General features: G+C 35.8%; 5 protein-coding genes across 5 annotated transcripts; 2 read left to right on the forward strand and 3 right to left on the reverse strand.

The window, feature by feature from the left end:
- Nucleotides 1–760: 760 nt before the first annotated feature.
- On the forward strand, nt 761–5,069 carry LOC132798979 (tetraspanin-6). Its single transcript, XM_060811056.1, has 5 exons — nt 761–870; nt 966–1,089; nt 2,777–2,965; nt 3,030–3,200; nt 4,406–5,069. Exons 2-5 carry the CDS (start codon nt 1,009–1,011, stop codon nt 4,895–4,897), a joined length of 933 nt encoding a protein of 310 aa, XP_060667039.1. The 5' UTR covers nt 761–870; nt 966–1,008; the 3' UTR covers nt 4,898–5,069.
- LOC132798971 (argininosuccinate lyase) lies at nt 4,941–7,416 on the reverse strand. Its single transcript, XM_060811027.1, has 3 exons — nt 6,599–7,416; nt 5,394–5,794; nt 4,941–5,333 (listed from the first exon to the last, which is right to left on the reverse strand). Exons 1-3 carry the CDS (start codon nt 7,326–7,328, stop codon nt 5,052–5,054), a joined length of 1,413 nt encoding a protein of 470 aa, XP_060667010.1. The 5' UTR covers nt 7,329–7,416; the 3' UTR covers nt 4,941–5,051.
- Nucleotides 7,417–7,951: 535 nt separating this feature from the next.
- On the reverse strand, nt 7,952–9,301 carry LOC132798985 (dTTP/UTP pyrophosphatase). The gene is made up of 4 exons (XM_060811069.1): nt 9,052–9,301; nt 8,698–8,942; nt 8,500–8,646; nt 7,952–8,443 (listed from the first exon to the last, which is right to left on the reverse strand). Exons 1-4 carry the CDS (start codon nt 9,139–9,141, stop codon nt 8,296–8,298), a joined length of 630 nt encoding a protein of 209 aa, XP_060667052.1. The 5' UTR covers nt 9,142–9,301; the 3' UTR covers nt 7,952–8,295.
- Nucleotides 9,302–9,866: 565 nt separating this feature from the next.
- LOC132798978 (uncharacterized) lies at nt 9,867–16,805 on the forward strand. The gene is made up of 4 exons (XM_060811040.1): nt 9,867–10,473; nt 11,747–12,577; nt 15,633–15,926; nt 15,986–16,805. The coding sequence occupies exons 2-4, from the start codon at nt 11,876–11,878 to the stop codon at nt 16,292–16,294; spliced, it is 1,305 nt and encodes a 434-aa protein (XP_060667023.1). The 5' UTR covers nt 9,867–10,473; nt 11,747–11,875; the 3' UTR covers nt 16,295–16,805.
- Nucleotides 16,806–17,027: 222 nt separating this feature from the next.
- Nucleotides 17,028–24,739, reverse strand: LOC132784831 (neurotrimin). The gene is made up of 7 exons (XM_060790707.1): nt 24,523–24,739; nt 19,770–20,013; nt 17,851–18,215; nt 17,513–17,794; nt 17,382–17,453; nt 17,262–17,299; nt 17,028–17,048 (listed from the first exon to the last, which is right to left on the reverse strand). The coding sequence occupies exons 1-7, from the start codon at nt 24,602–24,604 to the stop codon at nt 17,028–17,030; spliced, it is 1,104 nt and encodes a 367-aa protein (XP_060646690.1). The 5' UTR covers nt 24,605–24,739.
- Between the last annotated feature and the right edge of the window lie 606 nt (nt 24,740–25,345).

Genomic DNA, 25,345 nt, shown 5'->3' on the forward strand with positions numbered 1-25,345 from the left:
TCATACGGACGGACAGACACACAGACATGGCTGATTAAGAATCATATGTATATACTTTATGGGGTCGGAGATAATTTTTTCTGCCTGTTACCCTATAGATAGCGCCTATAGCAATTTTGCAAAGCTCCTCAAAGTATGCTATGAAAAGGAGGAGTAAGAAATTGATAACTAAAATGGAAAAATCAGTATCTCTGATAATTACCAACATTTAAAATTGGTATCTTTATTTCTACACGATAAGGCCAAGCACTTTAAATATTTGCTCGCTTACTCAACCTAATTGCTGGCAGAGTCTATGCTATGAATATTCGTAGTTTGCCCAAAGCAAACTTGGACTAGACATGATGAAATCTAATGAATAATTTAAACTATTCGAAATAGCACGAGTAGTATTAAAAAATCGATAACGTCAACGCTGTGTTGACTCATTTCAAATTGATAAATAATCGATAAGTCATGGCAGCCCCCACTTCTGACCTTGCACTTGAAGTGCAGTTGAATTGTAGAAACAAACAACAATGAGAAATTACGTATTAAGTTCAGGTAAAATAAGTTTGTGTATTTGGCTCAACAAATTTCACATTTTATTGCAAAATAAATATATACTATACATATATGTATGTGAATGCATTATGCGCCAATCTTATCGCTGGCTTTTATCAACAACTTTTAGAGAAAAGAAAAACATTGGACATTTGTTGGCTGATAAGCTACGAAAAGAGCATAGAGAACTGCCACAGAGAGCGACAATTAGTGTGTGGGAGAGAGGCAAGCCAATTTGGCCGAGAGCCGAGAACCAATTGCGATTGTAACTGGCAACGTTTCACGTTCTGGGCTCGCTCAGTATACGTCTAGCTACGAAAAGTTAAAGTACGTTTTGTGAAAAGTAAAATATTAAACAAAAAAAAAACATTACAAATAATTAACAAATAATTAGCTAAATATATAATATATACAAATTGCAGTTAATTGCAGAGAATTCCAACGAAAGTTAACTAAAAAGCAAAAATGGCGAATCGGGAATTGGAACTGAATTCCGGAATGCGTTGCGCTAAATACATGCTCCTAATTGTGAGCTTTATGTTTGCGGTGAGTTTTTGATTTTCGAAATTTAATCAAACCTATTTCGTACTCCACTTTCGTGATTCATTAAACGACGCCATTTTGATATTCTTCCTACAAGAAATAGTATATAGTACATACATGAGTGTATATATCACAACGCTGATAAAAAGGCGCTTTTTCGCTCTTATCAACAGTTGAGCAATATTTTTATTTTTTGTCGTACTTGTGATTCACATAACACGTCTGAGCACTTGCTCCACAATACAATCCCACAAATATTTAATAACATCTGAAGAGAGTTGGCAAAGAGAAACGGATCAAAATGCCTGTTGGCTTTTCTTCTTTTATAAAAAAAAACTTGACGACTCGAAAGACACTTGAGTAGAGTTTCACTGATCGAAACAGATAACAAACTTTTGCAATGACGGCATGAATTTCACCTCAGTCTATGAATCAAATATTTTGATATTACAGTAATTACCAAGGCGAAATATGAAAATTAATTTAATTTAAATATTAGCCTACTTTATTATTAGATTCATTTGTTGAATCTAATGTTATACATACACACTTATTAATATAGGCTGTTCATCATATGTTTACCTAATAAATACTGATAAGATAAGTGACGCAGAAACATATTCTGACTCGATAAGTTCAATACTCGTACTCTCCCCTTAAGTGTATTGCTCTCATTATATCCAACTGACGCAATGAATTGGTGAACTAAAACAAAAACACCTGTATGTTTAATAGGCTTATTTATAAATGTACGTCAAGTTTTAGTTCAAATTGTTTAATGCCCTATTTAGTCAGCTCGAAATGCCTAAACTTTTGCTTTTTTTTATTACAACTAATTACAGGTACTTGGAGGTACTTAAAATGTACTATATATATTATCTTAAATAACATGATTTCAAGGCCAAAGCTTGTTTGACATGCCACTGGACATTATTATTTTAATAGTAATCATGAATCTCAATTAGACATGCACTTTTATGCAACAAAAAAGAATATTTAATATAATATAAATAATGTACAAGTAATGTATTCCAAAATTTTGCTAGATTTTTCACCTAAATGTAATAGGAGTTTATTAAGTTTGACAAACTATATATATTCTGATTTAGCAGATTTGCGTATAAATACTTATATCTCAGAGGACTCTTTGTACAAGTTTATTTTGGAATATGGAAGCTCTCAATTGTATTTTATATTTACTATGCAAGTTTCATTATATCCGAGAGACAGGAAGGTAATAAGAGTACACATATTAATAAAATTCTAGTTGAAAACGGGAAATGCAAACAGAATCAAAAATACTTTATTATGCATAGAGCTATTATTCTTCATAATTTATTTCGCTCTTTTTCGTCATCCAATTCTGATACGAGAGTAGAAAACTTTAAGAGGTTTCTTATAATTGTGGACAGGAGGGAAATCAAAACTTGACTGCAGTTTTCTTATCTGTTTAACATAATATTGTTTCTACTTTAAAATCATGTTTTTCTTAAACTTGGCACTTCTATTAGGAACTTATCTAATATACATGATGATGAGTACCAAATTGCATAATGCCGATATTCTCTTTTAATTAGAGCATTTCTAGAAATGGCGAAAATACTTTCCTCACTTGACATGAGTTCGCAAACTGCTTTTGTTCTATTTTCTATTTAAAATGTCTTATTCTTTTTTCTCACCTAAATCACAGCTGACGGCCATACTACTGATCATGGTAGGCACAACCATTCAAACGATCTTCGGCGACTTCAGTCTCTTCATCGACGGACACTTCTCGTCGCCTCCCGCGCTCCTCATTGCCATTGGCTTCATCCTGATCGCTGTAGCCACCTTGGGCGCCTATGGAGCTATCAAGGAAAGCGTCATGCTGATTAATTTGGTGAGTCAAAAAATGAACATCGAATGAAGAAGGTTTTAACGATGTGAATTATAAATTTACACAGTACGGCGTCGCCCTCTTCCTTGTCTTCATCCTGGAAGTGGCTGCGGCCATCGCTGCCTTCGTGATGCAGTCGCAGGTTCGTGAGATGCTGATGCGCACCATGACCAACGCTCTGTCCGACTATGAAGCGGACACCAATGTGGAGGCAGCCGTCGACTTCATGCAAACTGGCGTAAGTACAATAATTATGTGGTATCTTAAGTGAATAGGCATATGTATGTATGTAACTATGTACATAATTTCTAAATTGACGCATGAAGAAGAATTGAAATTCGGATCAGTTACTGTTCAGCGGATATAGTCCTGCACAATATTTTAAACGCGCAGAGCGTAAAATGTCATTTTGTATCCAACAAATTGAATTTATTATTTAGTCAAAGACATTGTTTTAGATTATTAATAGATTAGTGAATGGAAGGATGTTGATTGATATAGTTTTGCGTACGGTAAAGCAGAAAAACGTTACTTCTTAAGTTAACCTCGTGTTATTTTTCACTCACACAAATGGAAAGTTGATATGAGAATACATTTGCACCGACCGCTGATCTATATACTTTGAAAGACTAACTTCTTGACTTGCAAATATTTAGAACCATCCCCGGATAGCATGTTTGATTGGCAGCGAGACTAATTATGAGTAGCGAAACTTAAGAGAAAACCATTTGCCAAGTAACTTATTTGGTCAGTCCTTAATATTGCAACTTTCGCAAAAATATCTTTATTTATCCGTGATAAAGGATAAGACAAATCAAGTTTTTAAAAATTTTTTATAAATTTGACTTAATACAAAGTGAAAAGAAAAGTGAAATAGGTAAATTTTCATTACATTTTCTATAAAATTTTTGGTAAAAAATACAATTATTTCTTCATTAAATTTTGAACATTACATATTATTAATTTAGCCTGAAGGTCTTAGTCACTCTGGCTCATCACATTAAGGAATTGTATTCGTTATTTTAATAAAAAATTAATAATAATATTAGGCATTTTTCAAAAATAATCTAATATAATAGAGTCCCATCATAAATTTTATTTGAATACTATTTAATTGTTGTTTGAGTGAAATACTCATTGCGATAAACGAGTTCAGTTATTTCATTATTCTTATAATTTTTTTTAGTTTTTTTATTGTTTCCTTTTAAACCATCTCTAAAATATAATTTAAACTCGCAACGTCAATATATTTATATATATTTTTTCTTTTTAGTAACATTTATATATTTATTCTGAGTATCTATTTATGAATATTTCCTTGTCATCAACAGGATTTCTGTTTTAATTACACAATATTTTATGCACCTACTAAATTTCGAAATTAGGCTGCTTAATGTCAATTTTTTAATATGTACAATTAATTTTGTTTCGTATTGCTTGCAGTTGGGCTGCTGTGGAGTTGTCGAACCCGATGACTGGAGGGAGTATTATTCGTACAACAAGAACGGAAGCCATTTGGAAGCCGACGATGTCGTGGTGCCCCTCTCCTGCTGCGCCGATCTGGACAAGACTCCCAACGACAACAACGACTACAATTGCCTGGAACCCTACGAATATGGCTGCTTCCGCAAGATGAACTTCATCATTTCGCAGAGTGCCATGCTGATTGCCACCGGTGCAACCACAGTGGCCTTTGTGCAGCTGCTCGGCGTTCTCTGCGCCTTCATGTTGGCCAAGACGCTGCGTCGCAACAAGTCGATTCGTGAGGCACGTCGCTGGCAGCTGCAACAGAGCCTGGGAGTCCTCATCTCTGGCGGCAAGGTGGGACTGCCAGTGAACTCGGCCATGAGCGGATACCAGCAGCTGGAGAGCAATGGCGAAGTCGGCACCCATGAGCCATATACTTATACACCACAGAGTCCCAGTGTGAACTAGAAGCAGAGTTTACACACTGTAAAAAACATTAAACATATACAAGTATAAAAAAGAATTAACATTTATTAAAATATTTACAACTTTTGTTAACTATAATTGAAGCCAAAGCGACATTCAAATAAAACCAAAAAAAAAAACAAGCCAGTCCCCTCGTCTAGGACTGCTGGCGCAATTCCTTGTCCAGTTTCTTGAGTAGTCGCAATTGTTCCGCAATGCTCCCGGTCGACGTGCCTCCAATCACATCGTACTGCTGCACATTGTTGCCATAGTCTGCCACGCTGGCAATATCGGCACCAAAGGCAGCGCAAATCTGCTGCAGTTCACCTAAAGGCACCTCGGTTATATCGACGCCACGCTGCTCCGCAAGCGCCACAACGCGTCCAATGTGGTGATGAGCCTGCCTAAAAGGTACGCCTTTGCGCACCAGATAATATGCCTGAAAGTCGCAGTCAATTAGCCAAATCATAAAGTGTGGAATAGGTGTTCTGCGACTTACCCAATCTGTGGCCAGCATATCTGGACTCAGGGCAGCTTCGAGTTGCTCTCGCTGCACTTTCATGGTCTGAACTACGCCCACGGTCACGTCTAAGCTTTGGGCCAGCTTGTCGTAGGCCTGGAAGCAATATTGCTTATCGAATTGCAGATCCTTGTTGTAGGTCGAGGGTGTGCCTTTGATGGTCATCATGATGCCCGTCAGATTGGACGTGATCAATCCAGAGATGCCTCGAATCAGCTCCAGACTGTCGGGGTTCTTCTTTTGCGGCATCAAACTGCTGCCGCTGGTGAAAGCGTCGTCCAGACGTATGAAGTCAAACTCCTTGGTGCTGTAGAGGATTAGATCCTCAGCCAGACGCGACAGATGAAGACTGATCACAGAGGCGCAGTAGATGAAATCCACTGTAAGAACAAAAAAAAAAAAACAAATCTTACAATTCTATCATCGAGACTCTTGATTCGAGAGTCGAGTTATTAAAATTTACGAACACTTTATTATTAATAGAATGTTAAAATAACAGCTGTTAAATTCTATCCAAGTTTTCGTAATAATATATTTTTTTGTAGCTCAAATTAGTGATATAAAACGTTAACTAATAAGTTATGTATAGTTTAAAAGTATTTTAACAACTTTTAAACTATACATAACATAACATAACATAGCTGAATAGTAGTTATAAAACTTAAGATGTTTGTTAACTTCAGTCCCAATTTACATAAGCGCTTTGCAAGGAATATGAATAATTAAGTGAAAATATTGAAATTAGAACTTAAAATTGGAAATTGAAAAACTATACCATTTTAAAACTATATCATTTGTAGCTTCTCTATTAAATTAATTGTCGAAATTTATTATGCGATCATAACAAAATTTAGAAATCAATTAGAGTAAGATAAGAGATCGGCTTAGGTAAGAAACTCGATTCATTTTAGTTAGGACGCCAGGATAATTTTCATTAAATAAATATTTAGTCAAGAACAATTTAAAAACAAATTCTACAAAAAAGACTAGTTTTAGTCATATTTGAACTAATTATTTTGAAAATTCCATATTGATCTTGAATAAATATATTCTTTTATAAAGTAACTAAATTCCATGTAAGATACCAATACTTCCTATTAAGCCCTCCCATACTTCTAATTCGCACTAAATGATATCCTTCGAACCAATGTGTATTGGGTATATTCAATATTTTCTCTACTTACCCACAAAATCACGATCGCCCACTGCATGCATGCTGTTGCCAGTAACCGCTGCGAATCCCAGGCGCTCGGCTAGCCACAGTCTATCAATGCCCAGAGGATTCCCGGCAAGAGCGCCGCTGCCCAAGGGCAAGACATTGGCACGATCCCGCAGCTCGCCCAGACGCAGGCAATCCTCACGTAGAGCAAAGGCATGCGAGAGCAGCCAGTGGGAGAATTGAACCGGCTGGGCGCGCTGCAGATGTGTGTATCCGGGCATGAGAACGCCCAGCTGGGACTCCGCCTGCTTGGCAATGGCGTTGATGAGCAGGCGAAGGCGTCCCAATGTCTCGCGGATGGCTTTGCGCAGCCAGAGCTTCATGTCGGTGGCCACCTGATCATTGCGACTGCGTCCAGTGTGCAGTCGCTGACCCAGCTCACCGGTGAGATCGACCAGCATGCGTTCGTTGACGGTGTGGACATCCTCATCACTGGGCAGAAACTTGACAAGTCGTTCGATCCAATCGTAACGTATCAGCTCCAGACTTTTCACCAGCTTATCGCACTCAGCGTCATTGAGATGACCTGCTCGCTTAAGTGCCTCGGCATATGCTTTGCTTGCGTCCAGATCGTCGGCATAGAGACGTGCATCGAAGGGCAGACTATTGTTGAGTTCCATTAGAGCCATGTTGGGTTGGCCATTGAAACGTCCTCCCCACATTTGGTAGTTGTTGGTGCTCTGATTTGAAGTCATCTTTTGTGTTGCGCTCCCCGACGATGATGATTGTAGACTGATTGCCAGCTGTTCGGTTCGTATTGTTGATTTCTATAAATATGAAAAGTGTATATATTTTGAATTTATTGTGGACTGTTGCTTTATATAATCGTCTTATCTTTGAAAACTTACGTTACTCTTTTATACGAGTTTATGAGCTCTGTTTGAAGGAGACAAACCCAAAGTGCTGTGCGATTATAAATGTTTATCACAATTTGTTAACTCTTTACGGTATTAAAAAACTAGTAATGAATAACTTTCCGAGCAGAGGAGATAATAAACAATAACAATTTCGGTTTATATTCTAGAATCTCATATGCTTTGAAACATTTCATTTTATAGATTCGTGCTCTCAATTTTTATTTAACTCTCTCTTTTCATAACAATAGGTTTTTAGATATGATAGCGTACGTATCAATTAAGGGTTAAACCCAAAACAAATCGTTATCATATTTTATACTACAGTAGTCATTGGATATGGGCATTTAAGGAGTATTCTAAAACAAAACCACAAAATTGTTGAGTTCAGTATTATTAAAGACTGAGGGATTCTTTGGCATTATTTAACATTTTTATTTTACAATTTCAAATTGCCATTGTTATGAGTCAATTATTTAGCTTCAACATTGATTAATTTTAACTGAATAATATTCAAGTTATTGTATTTTAAGTACGTAGTAACTCTATATCATAGTGTTGGTAATTTCTTGAATAATTCACCATAAAACAACACAGCAGTTTGACTTCTAAAGGCCTTGTTTTAATTTGTACTCTTGACTTAGTCTACGGAGAAACAAAAGTATACAATTACGAATACAAACAGAACGCGTTATCAGTTAAGTATAGCCTCTGACGTTGCAACAGATTAGAACTTTTTTCTTCGGATTGTGATAAGCGAGCGACTGACAAGAAGTGTTAGCTGATTTCTTTACTTTTGTTGTGGTTATTAGTTTGTCAAATCCTCCAGAAAGAGCTTGTTCAACTCGCAGCACAGACGATTCAATGGCAGACCCATCACACAGTAGAAGTCACCATCGATGCGGGGAATCAACGCTCCACCAGGTCCCTGTACTCCATAGGCGCCAGCCTTGTCGCTGTTGAGGATCAGATTAGAAATTAAGTGATCTTTATATTGGACTTGGCTACTCACAGTGGATCACCGCTGTCCACATAGCTTTGGATTTGTGCTGCCGACAGATCGCCAAAGTAAACATCGGCCGTATCCGTAAATTGACGTACTCCGTTAGCATGTTTGAGCACTACGCCCGTAAAAACCCGATTGCAGGCACCTGATAAACTGAAGAATCTTTATAGATTGCGCTTATTAAGAAATATAATTGAAACTTACTTGGTTAGCATGCGGACTGCATCGGCGGGATCCTTCGGCTTTCCGTAAATCTCCTTGCCTAGTGTGACCATCGTATCGGCAGCTATCACCAGCAACTGTTTGCCATCACCTGTGCTGCTCAAGCGGCTGAAGACTTCCTCCGCCTTGCCTAGTGCGGTGGCCTCAATGTAGTCGGAGAACTCTTTAAAGTCCGCTAAGTTGAGGTTCTCCTCGAATGTCGAAGGGCACAATTCCGCATTGAGACCCTTAAATCGAAAAAATGATTATTAATCAGCACTTCATCAATTGTTCTCGTCGTTGCACAACACGAATGAAGTACACAGTAATTAGACTGTAATTACTTGTTTCATTTACCAGCATTTGCACAAGTTCCTGGCGGCGAGGAGAGCCACTGGCCAACACCACACGATAGTTGCTCAACAAGTGTTTAATGGGCGCCAACATAATTAAAATGATATCACGAAATTCTACGCGCGCGATGTAAACAAAACAAATCCATGTGCTGTGGTAATTAGGGATGGAAGCGCAATTACTTTTGCGTTATCGATAAATATGAATTGGCAACTATATGTGTTGACGATAGTCGTGCACTGCGAGAAAATGTAGTTCGTATTCGGCATTGGCTATGGCTGTAATTTATGCATAAAATCATTTTATTAAAATGAGTATAAATTCAAACGTGAGATTTTACAAATTTTGCAATTAATTGATTTTGACTTTAATAAGCAAATATAATTTTGTTAATATGTGTAACCACTATTTGTAGCGTAAAAGAAATTATTATTGAGTCAATAAAGATGTTTTAAAAAAGCAACTATAGGTGGAATGATATTTACAAAGTAAACAGAAATATATTTGAAACGAATGCCAATATTAACACACCACTGCAGAGTAATTTATAATCGTTGGTCTAAAATGAAGCATCATTACGCAAATCAACAATTAAATTGCGTATGATTTATTTTAATAATCTTCAAAAGTTTAAACAATATGTTAATAAAATAGATATTTGAAAAATTCAACAACAAAAAACTATATTATTCGATAACACAAGACACCGATATTTGCCATAAAAATGCGATGATTTCAATGCATATCGATATATCGATAGAGGCATCGATGTTTCTCGTTTCTAACAAAACGCGAAGCAATTCGCGGAATGCGATTCAGTTGCCGAAAAAGTTTTGTTTGTTGTGCAATTGCTGAAATAAAAATACAAAACAATTGAAACGTGCGAGAGACGAGTGACAATTTTGAACGTTAGTTGTTGGCTATGTGAGTGGGAGAGAGAACAAAGAGCAAAAAGCAACGACAACAGTGAACGTGAATCAAAAATTTGTGTTTCCTTGATCGGAAAAAGCGCATAGAAACAAGAATAAAATCGAAATGAAGAAGCAGCCTGCATTTCTCTAACATTCTTGTGTGTGTGTGCTCGCGAGTGTGTGTGTGTGTGTTTGTATTAGCTTAGTGATATTTTTAATTGTGTCGCCGACATTGTCGTGTTGCCCGTTTCCCGTTAGCCGAATTAATTCCGCTGTGGCGAACACATTTGCCATTATTCATTCAGTAGCAGCAACAGCAACATTTACAACAGGCTCGTGTCTACGTGCCGCAACAAAGCAGCGTCAGCGTCACCTTGAAGTGCCACAGTCAGCTGCTTCTGCCTCTGCAACAGCAACAGCAGCAGTCACAAGGCGTCGTTGTTGGTTCTTGTCGCCGTTTCCTTTTCCGTCGTCAACTACAACAAAGTCCAATTCTCGCAAAACTGGTGTCAAGGTTGGTGATAGAACCCAATAATAATATTAACATACACACACTTAAACATTTGTGTTTGATAAGCATTCTAATTGTTTATTGTACTTTCATCAGCATTTACACTCTAAAATGTAGGGTCTAAATGTTTGTTTACTTTTGCCAGCCACTGTTAAGTGTTAGAGTAAAATTCACAAAATATTGCGTAAACCTTTCGCCGTTTCAATCAATGTAAATGCGAGGGGTGCTTCAAAAGTTCACGTCATAAGTTCTATTGAAAAATCACTTTTATTCAATAATAAAAAACACAAATTAAGCCAACCTACAATTAAATACACTAACATTATTTTCTAGTTTATTTAATGAAGTGAAAATCTAATAAAAGTAACTTATATTTTCAAATATATTCAATTAAAATATAGAGATTCACCTAAGTGATTTCAGTAACACCAATTTTAGTTTCCAAATAATTCTAACTTAAAAAATCCATTATGTTCCACTTTAAGCAATTCTTAGTATTGTGGCGGATGTTAAATCAAATTTTAGTATTTGATTTACTTTTTAAATATTTAATTGTATTTTCAAAAAAAAACAATAAACGATAAACATCGTTGTGCATATGAAAATAATATGACCAGTTGAAAGCTTTAAAAGCTTCTTAAGTTTTTGCACGTACAGGATTAAAATATGAACTAAATAAAATAAATGATACTAACATATTGAGCCTTTAGACATGATTCATTGAGTATGTGTCTAATTTAGTATATCATGAAATTAAATTCGCATCAATATAAACTGCATTCAAGTTATCAATACATACGCTATGCTTAAAGTAGATTATTTTTGATTTTTACGACCCTCGAATAGTTTTTGCAAATTGATCAGGCACATCGGAAGTGTACAATGTGTATTTATAAACAAAATACAATTTTCGCAATTTATGCATATTATACATTATAATATATGGCGAACCAGACGCTCTAATCTCATTAAACTTTACTGCTAAGTAGTAAATACTCGTTACCAATTTGCAAAAAAGAGCGTCATTCATAAATAAACTTGAAAAGTCCAGATAAATCAGCCTTAGAGTTGAGCATGAAATTGATTTGTTTATTGCCCAGAGCTATTTAAACCGTAATCATCCTAAGCAGTGACTGTACAACTGTATCGTACTTCTCATTACCTTAACTGCAAACATTTTCGTATTTGTATTTTTGTGTGTATGTGTGATGTGGTCTAAGCAATACGTCAACTAACAACTCTCTCTTGTTCTTTTACTCCCTCTATCTCTCCTCAGGTATAGCGACAACACACGTATATCACGTGTTTGAGGTAGACGACAACATTGTAGTCAAATATCACGCGCTCGCTCTCTTGCGCGCTCTCTCAGTTGTATTTTTTCGCCTGCTCACTGAGTGTTGTTGCCATGTTTTCGCTACAGCAGCTGATCAAAGCGACAGCAACAGCGTCGTCGTTAGGTAGCGGCGGCGTGGGCGGCATCGCAGATCTATACAAGTTCCTCAGGCAACTCAACAGCACAGCGGCGGCAGCTACACGCAGCGTGACGTCATCAGCTACAGACACAGCTACAGCTACATCTACAACTACAGCAATACCAAAGCAATCTAGTCAAGCGGCGTCGAGCGAATTCAACTTCAGCGACAGCAGCGAGAACGGCAGCGTCAGTCACAGTTCGGCATCGATAGCGCACGGTTGCTGTTCGAGCGAATCGGAATCGAAATCGAAATCGAAATCGGAGTCGGCGCACGACGTGATTATATCAAAGCAATTTGTACGCAATTTACTGCAGCAACGCAGCCAGGACATACAGCGATTTATTCATACGCAAGGCAACGTCGATAGCGCCAAGTCCTCGCATCAACATCAACCTCATCATCATCACCAACAACAGCAACAGACAAACAAGTTTGCCATGTCTTCACTGGCAGCCGAACCACTTCAGGCAGAGATTTCCACCAGCGATGGCAGCAGCAGCACAGTTTCCACTGGAGCAGCAAGCGATGCCACTTCCTGCCACGAGGCAGCCTCCAATGCTGGCAAGAAACCCTGCTTCAACACTGGCCTCGCCGACATTCTGCAGTTCATGGAGCTCATTGGCAATCTGAAGGTAAGCGCACAAAGATGCTTAAAAATTGAAGTCAAAAGAAAACCAGTTCACTCAGTCTCTCTCTCTATCATTATTTCTCATACGTATTCGCATCGATTTTTCCCCAAAGCAGAACCAAACAACCCCAGGAGTTGTTTTTGCTCCTCTTCCTCTTCTCGCTGTTGTGATTTATATACAATATATTCCCACAACACTTTGGTTGTTTTCTATTTCTTCCAATGCTGATTGTTATGGTCGGAATTATCGCGTGACTCTTAGATTAATTTTTATTTACTTTGGTGAATTGTGAAAGCGAAATACTCGTTGTTGAATTTTATGTTTGAAGCGGAGGAAGCTTCAATGCCTATGGCAAGGTTTTTATATTCGACTTGAATTTTGTGGCGTCGACCGTGAAACTTTTTTCAATGTTGATAATTTTTAATTTTATAATCCACAATATTGTCATATCAGCCTTGAAGAATTAATTGAATCATAATACTTATGCAAGAAGGGGTGTCAAGCTATTATATGATATTCAATTTGTTCTAGAAAAATGTATAAATTTGTATTTTTTATTATGTGGTTTTAAAATTCTTTCCGTACGCTTAGAAATATGATAATCTGGTTCCTCAAGGTGTCCTCAAAGTAATAAGCAACATTCAGTTTGAACAGCATTTTAAAAGTGAAAACAATGCAAATTACGTTTTGTTTTGTTGATATTTATATTTTCTGTTGATCTTCTGCTTTTCGTCTGTACCCAGAAAAGTTTTTTTTCTTTATTTATTTTCTCGTTCTCGTATTGTATAATATTTGATAAATTCTCTCTCACTCTTCTATCCTCTTCTTTTCTCTGTAAGCGTTTCGTATAGTTGCTTGCCAAATACATATATTCAAAATAGATTTACGAATATACACAAAAAGTGTATTCTTTAGATTGTGCTTAGCTTGCTATTTCCAATGGCTGATGCGGGGTTTCCCTTCTTATGTGAAAGACTGTCACACGCTTAGATAGATAGGCTTTCCCCTTTACACCTCTTCTCTTCGATATCTAATCAGTATAATTGATAATTTCAATATGACGAATGGCGCGTTGAGGCAAATTAAAGTAGCCAAATATTAGTCGCATTTCGTTATCGAATGAGTCGTTTGTAATTTGAGTAGAAATCGATTTTGAAATGACATTTTGCTCTATCGAACTTTGAGCTTAGTTTCCAATTGCATAAGCGCATCAATAAGAACCGGATGCGATAAATTGAAAAGCGCAATAAGGCAAAGTTCCAAATGGTTCACGTGCAAAAGCCCCAGCAAAAAGTTTTTTATATTTTCAATTTTATTTTTACTTGGAACAATTCTGAAATGCCTGAGGCAAGCAGTCTGTATTCATTTTCGTTGTTATTCATTGACGTATGCTAAACAAGAGAATTTGACAGAAAAAATTGCAAGGCAATTTGGCAAAATGTTAGATATATAATATATTTATATGTGTAGTGTATATACTTTATAGCTACATATCTATTCAGGCAATATCTAGAGCGTAGAATAGCAAAAAGAAAACACACAAAGTAGAAACGCACCTTGTGACTTTGATCTTGGCCTTCAAAATGTAGATAGTCTTTTTAGGGGTGAAGGGCAATAGGTTTCTGTGTCTTTGTTACTGATAGAGACAACTTATAAGAAGAACATACACATCCTCAGTTAAACATTTGGTGATTCAATACTCTTCGTTCTCTTTGTGTAAAATATTTCATCATGCAATCCTAAAATTGTTGTATGCTGCTGACAAAGCACAAAACTGTTTTGCTGATTGCGTTGAATGTGTTTTGGCACATTAGCCAGAGATTAGAACGAAATTGAAGACAAAGACAATTATATAACTAATTATAACGCATTCTCTGTCGAAGTCCACGAAACGAAATCTCGAAACTTTCTGCAGAGTTTGCAAAAATGTTTACTGTTGCATCAATTAAAAAACATTTATCTATTTACTCAATATTATCTCCGTCTTTGCATTTTCTAGATCTAATTTTCGTTATAGAATCGAATTGTTACTTTTTTCCAAGTGCCTTGAATTGGCAGTTTTATTTGACAACACGCGATCTTCAAAGTAAGGATCGTATAATAATCTTGTGCATACATCATTACGAAGTCGAACATCTGTTGCTTTGGTGCCATATTCTTTTTATTCTCAAATCTGTATTTGAGCAGACTTGTTATCGACTGAATAGCAATGTTCTTTCTGCCTTATAACAGCTGTGCAGTTATTCTGCCCACAACAATTAATCTCAATAAAAGCATTAGCTTATCTAACTTTTATGACTCTTATCTGCTCTACTCTTATAACAACTGTTTACAACTCTCTCCTATCTATGTTGTAATTTAGCATTATAATTAGGGAAGTTGTGAATATTTGCAAATACATTCTGCTAAAGCATTTGGCTGTGGTAAGAATTATATGAATTAGCTTTGATAAGCGCTCAAGTCAAGTATTACGTGACTTTTGCGAGATAAACCACAGCATTTGATAGCTACATGTAATCAATTATTGTATTTCTCTTATATGTAAATGAAAAATCAGCTGTGTGATTATCATCGTAATCGCACATTGTAATACAAGAATTTAATTAAATGAAACTACGTGGTCCGAGAAGCGGAAGGAAAATAGTGGTTGGCAGTATCTTTAGCAGCTTGTTTACCGCATGGTTCTATAAATAAGCAGTTTATTGATCAAATAGCAACAGCCTATAACCCTAGTCGAGGAGGAGGGTTAAGTTGAAGGCCTCTTGGCCAAAGGGGGCGGCCTTGGTGACGATGTCACTGACAACCGACAACCGGCAACGTCGTCAATGTTGTTCCTCTTGCTCTTATGTATTTCTCTTTAATTATACAAAGTGCTTTGGGAAGAGCTATGCAAATCAGAAATTAGTGCGTGACAGGATCATAAAGCGTAGGCTGTGCAAACCGTTGATATGTTTACAAAATTCTGAAAAGCTTTAAATATGAATGATGGCATAAGAAGTGAATCATGCACAATTTATTAGGAATATCTATTTAATAGTTACTTCAATCTTTTCTACAGCATACCAAACGCACTGGCTGGGTTCTTCGCGATGTGAACGACTGCGAGTCCATCTCGGGACACATGTATCGGATGAGCATGCTTACTTTTCTGCTGGACGGCAGTGAGGGTCTCAATCAGATACGTTGCATGGAGCTGGCATTGGTGCATGATCTGGCCGAGAGTCTGGTGGGCGACATAACTCCGTTTTGCGGCGTGTCCAAGGATGAGAAACGTGCAATGGAGTTTAAAGCCATGGAGGATATATGCAAATTAATTGAACCGCGTGGAAAGCGCATCATGGAACTATTTGAGGTAACACAATTCACATTCACTCTCCTATGTTTCTAGTATTTAATGTGAATTCATTGCAGGAATACGAGAATGCACAGAGCCCTGAGTCAAGGTTTGTTAAGGACTTGGATCGATTGGATATGGTTATGCAAGCATTTGAATATGAGAAACGCGACAATTGCCTGCTTAAGCATCAGGAGTTTTTCGACTCGACGGAGGGAAAGTTCAATCATCCATTTGTTAAGAAGTTGGTCAATGAAATCTACGAGCAACGCGATGTGCTGGCCAAGGCCAAGGGCGCCACGCCGCCGCCGGCGATTGAAGTGCCTAAAATGGAATCCACATTGTCGCCCACAAATCTAACCAATGGGCATGGCAGTTCAAGTTGAACTTAGCAGACTTGCAACAACGCTGTCTGTGTAATTGTTTTAAGTTTTGAGATCTAGGTTAGCACGCATACACACGGATACACACTTTCATACACACACACACAAACATAAAAACATACAAGCACTTAATTATTAAGCCAATCCAACTAACAAATGATTGTTAAGCCTACCTCGACACGCTCATAGTTAGAATTTATATTTATCATTTTAATTTATTAAACTTCTTGTTTTTAGCTTAACTAATGACACGGCGCTCTTGGCCATGATTTGTTAAACACTATCCTTTAGTTCAATTCTATTTGATTAAGCGTTAAAGTCGTAGCTAAATACGAGATTGAAGGTGTAACACAATTGTACATAAACCCAAACAGAAATCTTAGCTAATTTTAAACGTATGATTGCAAAATATTTTACGTAAATGTTGTTAGGTGCAAGTTGTATGCAAATCAAAACAAACAAGAAAAATTGAGGAAAAAGAATCAGAAAAATATTAACTGTGTATGTCAAAACATAATTTTGTAATTGGAAAATCAAATATATTGATTTTCATAGCTTACACAATACAATTTATTTTCCTTTAAACTACTTATTCGTGAACAAAATGTCGTATTTTAAAATTATAAAAGAAATTAGGCAAACAAAATAATAATTAAAGTCCAGCTACAAAAGTGACTAAAAGACAAGACAATTCTGTGTTTTATTCAATGGAAATAAACTTTATTTAAGCAGAGGCTTATGTTTGGGGATGAGTTTCCTTAAAATTTTAAGTTCTTGAGTGGACTTTGAAAATGAATAACGGATATTTTAAAGTCACGACTCCAAGACTCGCATCAACATTTCTATTTCATTTTCGCAACCTTTTATTAAAAACATTTTGAATTGCTCACAAAATTAAAATTTTATTATGACAACCCAAAAATAGTATTGTACAAGTAAATTGTAAAATGTTTTGATGCCAAGGAAAAACTTGTGTCTTCGAGTTGTGAGCAATGTTCGTCGTGTACTCTAAAATATATAAATAATATTAAGTATGCAATTAGTTGATTAGTATTGAAAGTTTTTCAACATAATTATGTTTCATATTCACCTTCTATGACAATGTACTGATTGTCACGTGTTGATGTTTGATGTGAATGCTGTACATGCTTTTTGGCCTTATCTATAAGAAGATTTAAGTTTGCTTACCTACGTTATAACATTATATTATCGTTAACTTACGGTGTAATGTAATACTGCGTTCTGTCTCTCCGATTGCATTCTTGGCAATGCATTTGTACTCGCCAAAGTCTCGCTTGCTCACTGGACGTATCGTGAGACGCATGACAATGCGATGCACATGATCCACGGCCATGGACTCGTAGGTGCCACCTTGAAGCAGATCTTTATCCTTAATCCAAAAGTTGACAGATGCTGGCTGCGATTCACTAACGCATTCCAACGTCAGCTTCTGTCCCAATCCCACATAGATCGTATCGTATCGCGTCCAGATGGTGGGAGCAACTGAAAGTCATTTGGGTTGTTAAATTAAATTCATTTTGCAATTGTGCTCCACTTACAATTTACAACTAACATGACGCGTTTGCTCACTGTTGGCGGCACTCCATTCGAGGCGATGCAGAGATAGGCACCCATGTGGACGCGCTGAAGCTGCCACAGTGTCAGATTCTGCCCCTCCAAGCTATAGACTTCGCTGTCCTCTGGCGCCCCCTCCGGCATTACCAAGAGCGGAGAGTTCTCCTCTCGTCGCCAGGTAATTGTTGGCAGTGGAACACCTGTCGCACTGCAGGTGAGCGTTACGTTCTGGCCACTGGATCGGACCACATCCTGACTGGTTTGGTAGTCCACAATGTCGGGTGGCACCACCACATCCAAGTAACCCATTTGACTCTTCATGGGATCCGTGTTTATTTGGCACATGTACCTGATTGAAAGACATTTAACTCGAAGATAATGCTAACAAATTCTTTGTATACCCGATATCAATAGGGTAGACTCTTTTGCGGTATATTTGTCGAATATGGTTTCATTAAAAATGGGTAACAGATATCTCACAGTCGAGCACACGCGACTGTAACTTTCTTTCTTGTTTTATATATTTTGATTAGACTTAATCTGCGGAGGAACTTTCAAGAAACTGGTACTTAATTTAATGTTTGACTAAAGCGTAATAAATCATACTCATTTAATAGCAATTGGTTACAAAATAAATTATTTAAATTATCGATTTAAAATACGCTTATGATATGTCTTGGTGTGTTTTAATATTTATATTATTATTTATTATTAAGTGTTTTATATGTTTTATTAAATTTTAATTTTATTTCATGCCAAATTATTGGCGTAACTAACAGATTATTCATAGCATTTTATTACTCTAAAATGGAACCCAACGAAACTTGATGCTGTAGTAATATCATAATTAAGGTTTACACGAACTTAATTTTTGTCAATTTTAGAATAGATTTTAGAATCTGAAGAATATGTAGATGATTCTCTTCAAAATCTCTTCATTTTTTTTTTTATGTCAATAACAAATTTATCTAAAACTGCTCGTTTGTATTCTATCTATTGGCAATTTGCTATCTAATTGTTTCATGTTATTTATATATTTACTGTCTGTCTATTAACCAAATGTGTCAAACATCATTTTTATTAACCACTTTAATAAACCAAAAATATGAAGCACTTATCTTGTTGTTCATATCATAAATTTTGGAACAACTAAACGAATTATAATGTACTATAGTTAATGTATATACTCCACAGAGTTGAAGAGGATTATAAATTAATTTGAACGAATAAAGTAAGCAGTATAAATACAAAAAAAAAAATAAAAATCATTGTCAGCTGCTCTTTTCTTCAAATTTGTTTCACAAATATCGGAACCGATTTCTCAGAAAATTATAAGAGATGATTTCTATATTTGCGCTGACATTATATATAATACATTGCGCTCTTTAGATATGGTTTTAAAATAATATATGCATGAAATAGTTTTGGATTTGTAGGGGAAGAAAAAATAAAATTAAATTTGACTAGCTTAAAGAATACAATGTTTAGACATCAAATCCACATCTTTTTAAGAATATATTTAATAAATAAAATAAATCACTTCTAAAATTTAAGAGCAGTTTTTTGCACTACTTTTAGACTGATTTTTGAATGTTCTTAAACAAACTTTAGCTATTGCTCTCCATAATATAAACAGAGGCCATTTTAGGCGAACTGGAAGTGTATAGCTAATATATTCTCTTAAATTAATGTACTTTTATAGATAGATAGTGCAGACATATCCACTATACCATAACAGGTTATATATTTTCTTTATAAAATATCAATTGCGAAAAGTTTTTAAATGTCACTTTTTAATTTTGCAAATGTTTTTCTTTACCTTAAACCTAAATTGTTTAAAAATTAACATTTTGCATTCACTTAATATGTTTTACCAAGTGTTTTATTCAAATTATTCACTCACCAGCCGCGATCCGATTCGTGAACATCGCGTATACGCAGCTGCCAAATGCGATGCTCAGTGTGCGAGATGCCAATGCGATGATTCTTGGTAATGACATGATTCTGAATGCTCAGTATCGTCTGGGTATCGACCCTTAGCCAGGCCACCTTATAGCTAACCAGATCGTGGACGATGCACGTGAGCAGCGCATCGCGTCCCACGGGCACAGTTACATTGTTGATGGGGCCACTGAATTTTGGATCCGCTGGAAATGTAAGAGCAGGGTCGGGTTGGGGGTTGGGGTCAGGTAAAGCAAACGGCTAAGCAAAGTGGTTGACATTTATGAGTCAGCTCGTTAGGGGATTCAATGGCGCAAGCGATTTAAAAGGTCTTCGCTCAGCCAAGGATATGTTTACGAGGCGTGCAAATATTATAATTTTGCATTTTTTTGTATGACGTGCTAAATGTTTAAGATGTGTGCAAACAATAATTTTCATAAAGAATGCAAATGGTAAAAAAAAAAATAGGAAGAACATTTTCGTAAGGTTGAACACATTTTTAAGTGAATATATTAATTTGTGTATTCTTAAATGAAAGTACAGAAATTATTGAGGAATATTACAAATTATTGTTCTTATTGTTCTTATTAATATTGTCTTTGACAACTCTCTTGAATTACATTAAAAGTAATTGAAATGCAAATTAAACATAAATTATTTCATTTTAATAAGTAATTTTCATATAATCATTTATATTAGTTAAATAAACTTAAATTAGTTTATAAATAAAATTAAAAAGTTTCTAATTAAAAATTCAAACATAGAAATTATATAATTGAAGAAATAATATGAAAATATTTTTGAAAATCCAACATTATTTCAATTTAATTTAATTCTGTCTCTGTAATCTAGTCTCTAATCCACAATTATGTGACATTTTTAATTTGGTCATTTCTGCGAGTGTCTGCAAAATATCAACTGTCCAAGTAAATATTTTCTAAATTTTTCCAGATGCCCTTTAGGCCAGTCAAAATACGTTTTCTAGTCGTTTTTACGCTCATAAATTTTATTACATAAACATTACGCGTACTTAGCAGCAAATAATCCAACAATTAGTTAAATTAGCTTTTTAGGGGTGACTCTTGAGAAATGCAACCCAAAAGCCTAAAAATGTTGGGATGTCCATAAATAGGATCGAAATTTGGGGGTGTAGACTTTGGATTATGTCTAAAGTGTTTCTATTGCTGTATAAAGAGCAAAATTGAAACTCCTAGGTCAGCAAGTTATGTCTTCGTTTTTCTTTTTTAAACATGAATATTTCTTTTAATTTTATAATATAGTTAGTTGTATTGCAGATTTAATTATTTAATTTTTAAACTGAGCTCTTTTTTTTGTTATGCTTTTACCAAATATACTTTATTTATAGATGCAGCCAATTGGTAGAAAATTCTGAGAACACATTTTTTAATTTAACCGCAAGTTGAGAGCACAAATTTCATGCAACTTCGGCGTCCACATTTGAGGCTAACTGATAATTTTGGGGTAGCCGCATTCAACTTGTTACCGCCGGCCGTAAACATTGGCGTCAACTTGCCGGCCATAACGGTAAACCATCACGCCCACAAAATGCGAACCGAACCGAACCGTAAAAAATCACATCACATGCCTAACAAGTAGCATGATTTTGCGGCTCGCCGACGCCTCACACACAGCAAATACCTAAATTACAATTATGACCAAATAATAACCCGAAAAAGAGCAAAAAGAAAAACTTGAATGTACGAGTATAGTAGAGCCCAAAGGAGAGTGTATGAGAAATAGAAAAAGGGACAAAGGGTGAGAGAAGAGTCTTCAGTCAGTACCTAGAAAAATGTAAAAAGCCACTGCCAATGTGCGCTCTCTACCTTTTTATTTACCCATTTAGCCCTCTGATTGCCATTGCAGTGCGGGAGCTCTTCAATGTGTGTGTCTGTGTGAGTATGAGTGTGTGTGTGTGTGTGTGTGTTTGTGTGTATGGGGTAACTAGCTTGAGCAGGGGCCTATGGCATGCTATATAGCCTATAATTTGCGATTATGTTTGGGTTCGGGTAGAACGTCCCTCGCTTCGTCCCAATTGTTGAACGGTTGTCCAAAAGACGCCATTGTTTGAGCCGCTTTGTTGTTGCTGCTGTTATTGCAATTTGGCTATTGCATGTTTGCATATTGAAACATTCCAACGTCTAAACAGTTTTTACCATATGAACTCGATGAGTTTACCAAACACTCATACAATAAAAGAACACGTTCTTCCCATATACGTAGTATATGTTATCCCTATACCATGTATGTCTGGTAAGGTCTAGCGACTAAGTTTATTACCGCAACTTGCTTCATTACTAAATGTTTTGTTGGTTTGCCTTTTTAAGTCGAAGAAAAAAGAAGAAAAGGCTATACTGAAATGAAAATGGTGATATGAGACTTTACACTAAACATAATAAATTGTTGAGAATATAACATTGATATCTCGAATGTTGAAATCGAATCTAAAAGTATATATATATATATATCTCAATTTCCAAATTTTATTTTTTAATTTGGAATCTTTATTTATTTAATTCACAAATTCATCGATTAATTTTCTTCATTTTTGACTGGTTATTGGAATACTTTGCTATAATAATATGAGAATATAAAAAAAAAAGAAATTGAAAAGGAAAAAAAAAACCAGTCTTTATTACTTGTTGAACTTACATCCCATTCAATTATTTTTTAAATATAGAGCACAAACTATTTATATTAAATTCTTTTAAAAAGTATAATTAAATTATATTTTAGCAAGTAAGCAAACTAAGTCGAGTGTGCCCGAATGTAGGATATCCGGTTTGAATAAGAGAAAAACCGTGCGGTATTATTATAAAAACAAAATATACAAAATACTGTAAAAATACAAAAATATACTGAAAGATATATTTGGTATATTGATATAGAAATTCATAGAAAATATACAAATCAGTACAAAATATACCAGATTGTCAGCTAAAGCAACTAAGACCAGTAGTTGATCAGAACACTTGATCGTATAAATAACCGTCATCATTAAAATATTTAATTGTAAAATTTAAAATAAGTTGAGAACTGTGAATCAACTAAATTTCCGCCTTTAGAAATTCTTTTTTATTATGTGTCAACTCGTCAAAAAATTGGTCTCTACAAATTTTTTAAGCAAACTGAACAACATTAATAAATAGATAAGTAAAAGGATCATCAAGTGGGGTCTTAAATAACAAATACGTTATGACAGGTTTTATATTTTTGTTTTTAATTTAATTTGTAAGATTTACAAGCACTTGCAGTATGACTTATCAAACGCATAAACAGACGCCGCAGGTTGTCTGTCGTTCTTTCAGCCAACGCCAAGTTCTCCAGCTCCAACTCTAGCTCGCTTCAGACTGCATGACTCTCTCACACCGTTGAACTTGAAACGGAAAGTGAATGTCCTGTCTGTTAGACACTCCAACTGTCTGCCATTTGGCAAATGCAAGCGAGGAAATCGCACAACGAAATATGTCAGCACGTAATGTCTGCCAAAAGCACTGCAGTTGGTCGCAGTTCTCGCACTCCGCCTTCTGAAGCTTTCATTCCTACCTCAACAACAAAATGAAATGAAACAACAACATTCGAAGTGAAGAGAATAATACCAGAGTGCCATAGGAAATACAAAAAAAACGTCGCCTTTCCGCTTTGTTTGTCTGCCCCTCACCCCTCTCACTGTCACTCTTCAAGGGACTTCCCCTTTTCTTATCGTGCGTCGGCGAGCCTGCCAATATATTTTTCTAGTTCTTGACACATTGATTTAAGCAACAATTTCTGATATATTTATCAATATTTGCTGCCAAATTTAAGTAAAATTGCATTATTTTTTTGTTTACAATTTCTACTGTCTTTGGTTTGGTTAAGGGAATGGGACTCTATAGGGTTGCAACCCCTAACAAAAAAACGGAAGTCGCTCGTCGTTGGCCACTTTCCCAGTTTTGCGATACTTGGCCGCAGTTTATTCACTTAAAGAACCGTTGGACTTCCGCTTGTTAGAAGAGCCCCATGTAATGGGTTTTTGTTTTTGCTATTTTTGGGCAGGTTGTTAGCATTTTTGTTATATATTTTGCACCTTCAACGTATTTAATTAGCAGTACGTTGCAGTTGCCTGACACAAACTAAGTAAAGTAAAATTTAAGGACTGCTTCTTTTGGTTTTTCGTCTAAGTTTTATGCATATCTACAAAATTGTTAATTGATTAAAATTATTAATCAATTATTACAAATTAAATTTGAAATTTATAATTTGTTGACAACACAATCTAAAATTTTAAATTAATAATGAAATTTTGAAAATTAAGTCTGTATTTTATCTGTATTAACGAAAGAATTTTATACATTTTTTATTTTACTTAAAAAATTAAAAAATATAATCAAAATAAAATTTTAAATTTACTTATAATCAGCACAATTTCTATTTTTGTATTTAATTGTAATTATATTCTATTATAGATTAATGAATATAAAAAAAAAAAAAACAGAAATGAATTTTTATTAGAATAAGAAAACAAAGTAAATGCAGTCAGATAATAAGATTTATTAGTACGAAATATTTTAAAACAATAATGTGCGTGCCTTCTTAAGAAATTTAATATATAGAAAAAGTCTAAGTAACGCATTATTGATTAAATGAATATAAATGGCCAATTAATTTCGCAATTTTAATTATAATACTCTTTTCTTTTCAGTTTACATGTAACTTACAATTATTCAATTCTGAGAAAGTTGCTGTGCCCAGAAAGACAAACTGTAATATTAACAAAACATAAACGAAGCCTTTTTTCATATTCTACGCTGGCTTTCACATTAACCAAAAATTTGCAAGTTGCCAAATGCGAAGTGAGTAAAATAAACTTTCTTTTTCGCACACTTTCACTGCCAAATGGCCAAAGAATTTCCGCTGCACTAACGGCAATTTATTTTTTCCGCCTTTCACAGAAGTTTGCTTTCCGATTGCCCCGTTTGTCAACAACACGTCTGCACACAGTTGAAACTGGCCGCGAACTGCGAATGGCGAGCTGCGAATGCCGCTGATAATCAAGTGTCAAAATTCATATTCAAAATTCAAATGTTGCCAGGCGCTGACTCCGACACTGGCTCTGACTCTGACTCTGACTCTGACTATTGCCACTAGCATTGCTGGCGCTGCGCATGTGTCTTGAGGGCTGCCAAATGCTGCCTCTGGCTGCTAGTTGTTGTATGAGTGTTGTTGCTAATGGTGGTGGTGGTGTGGCATGCATCAACCCGCTGGGCAGTCGCCAAGGTGCCTGTGTCTGTGCACCATCCACGCTTTCCGTTTCTGTTGCTGCCGCTCTTCTGGAGGGCTGGCCAAAGGTGCGGAATAGTAAATGTTTCATTCATAAAGTGCAGAGCGTAACATTTTCATATGCACGTGTCGCGTCATACTACACATGCGTCTATATGTGCATACTCCTAGTTGTTGCCATTGTTACACCCGTCTTCTGACACCTCATAACAGGGCTGTAATGACTACACAACTCCATCAAGGATTGCAAGGAGCTTCTTT

Source organism: Drosophila nasuta, chromosome 2L, assembly GCF_023558535.2.
Source record: "Drosophila nasuta strain 15112-1781.00 chromosome 2L, ASM2355853v1, whole genome shotgun sequence".
In the NCBI taxonomy this organism is placed as follows: domain Eukaryota; kingdom Metazoa; phylum Arthropoda; class Insecta; order Diptera; family Drosophilidae; genus Drosophila; species Drosophila nasuta.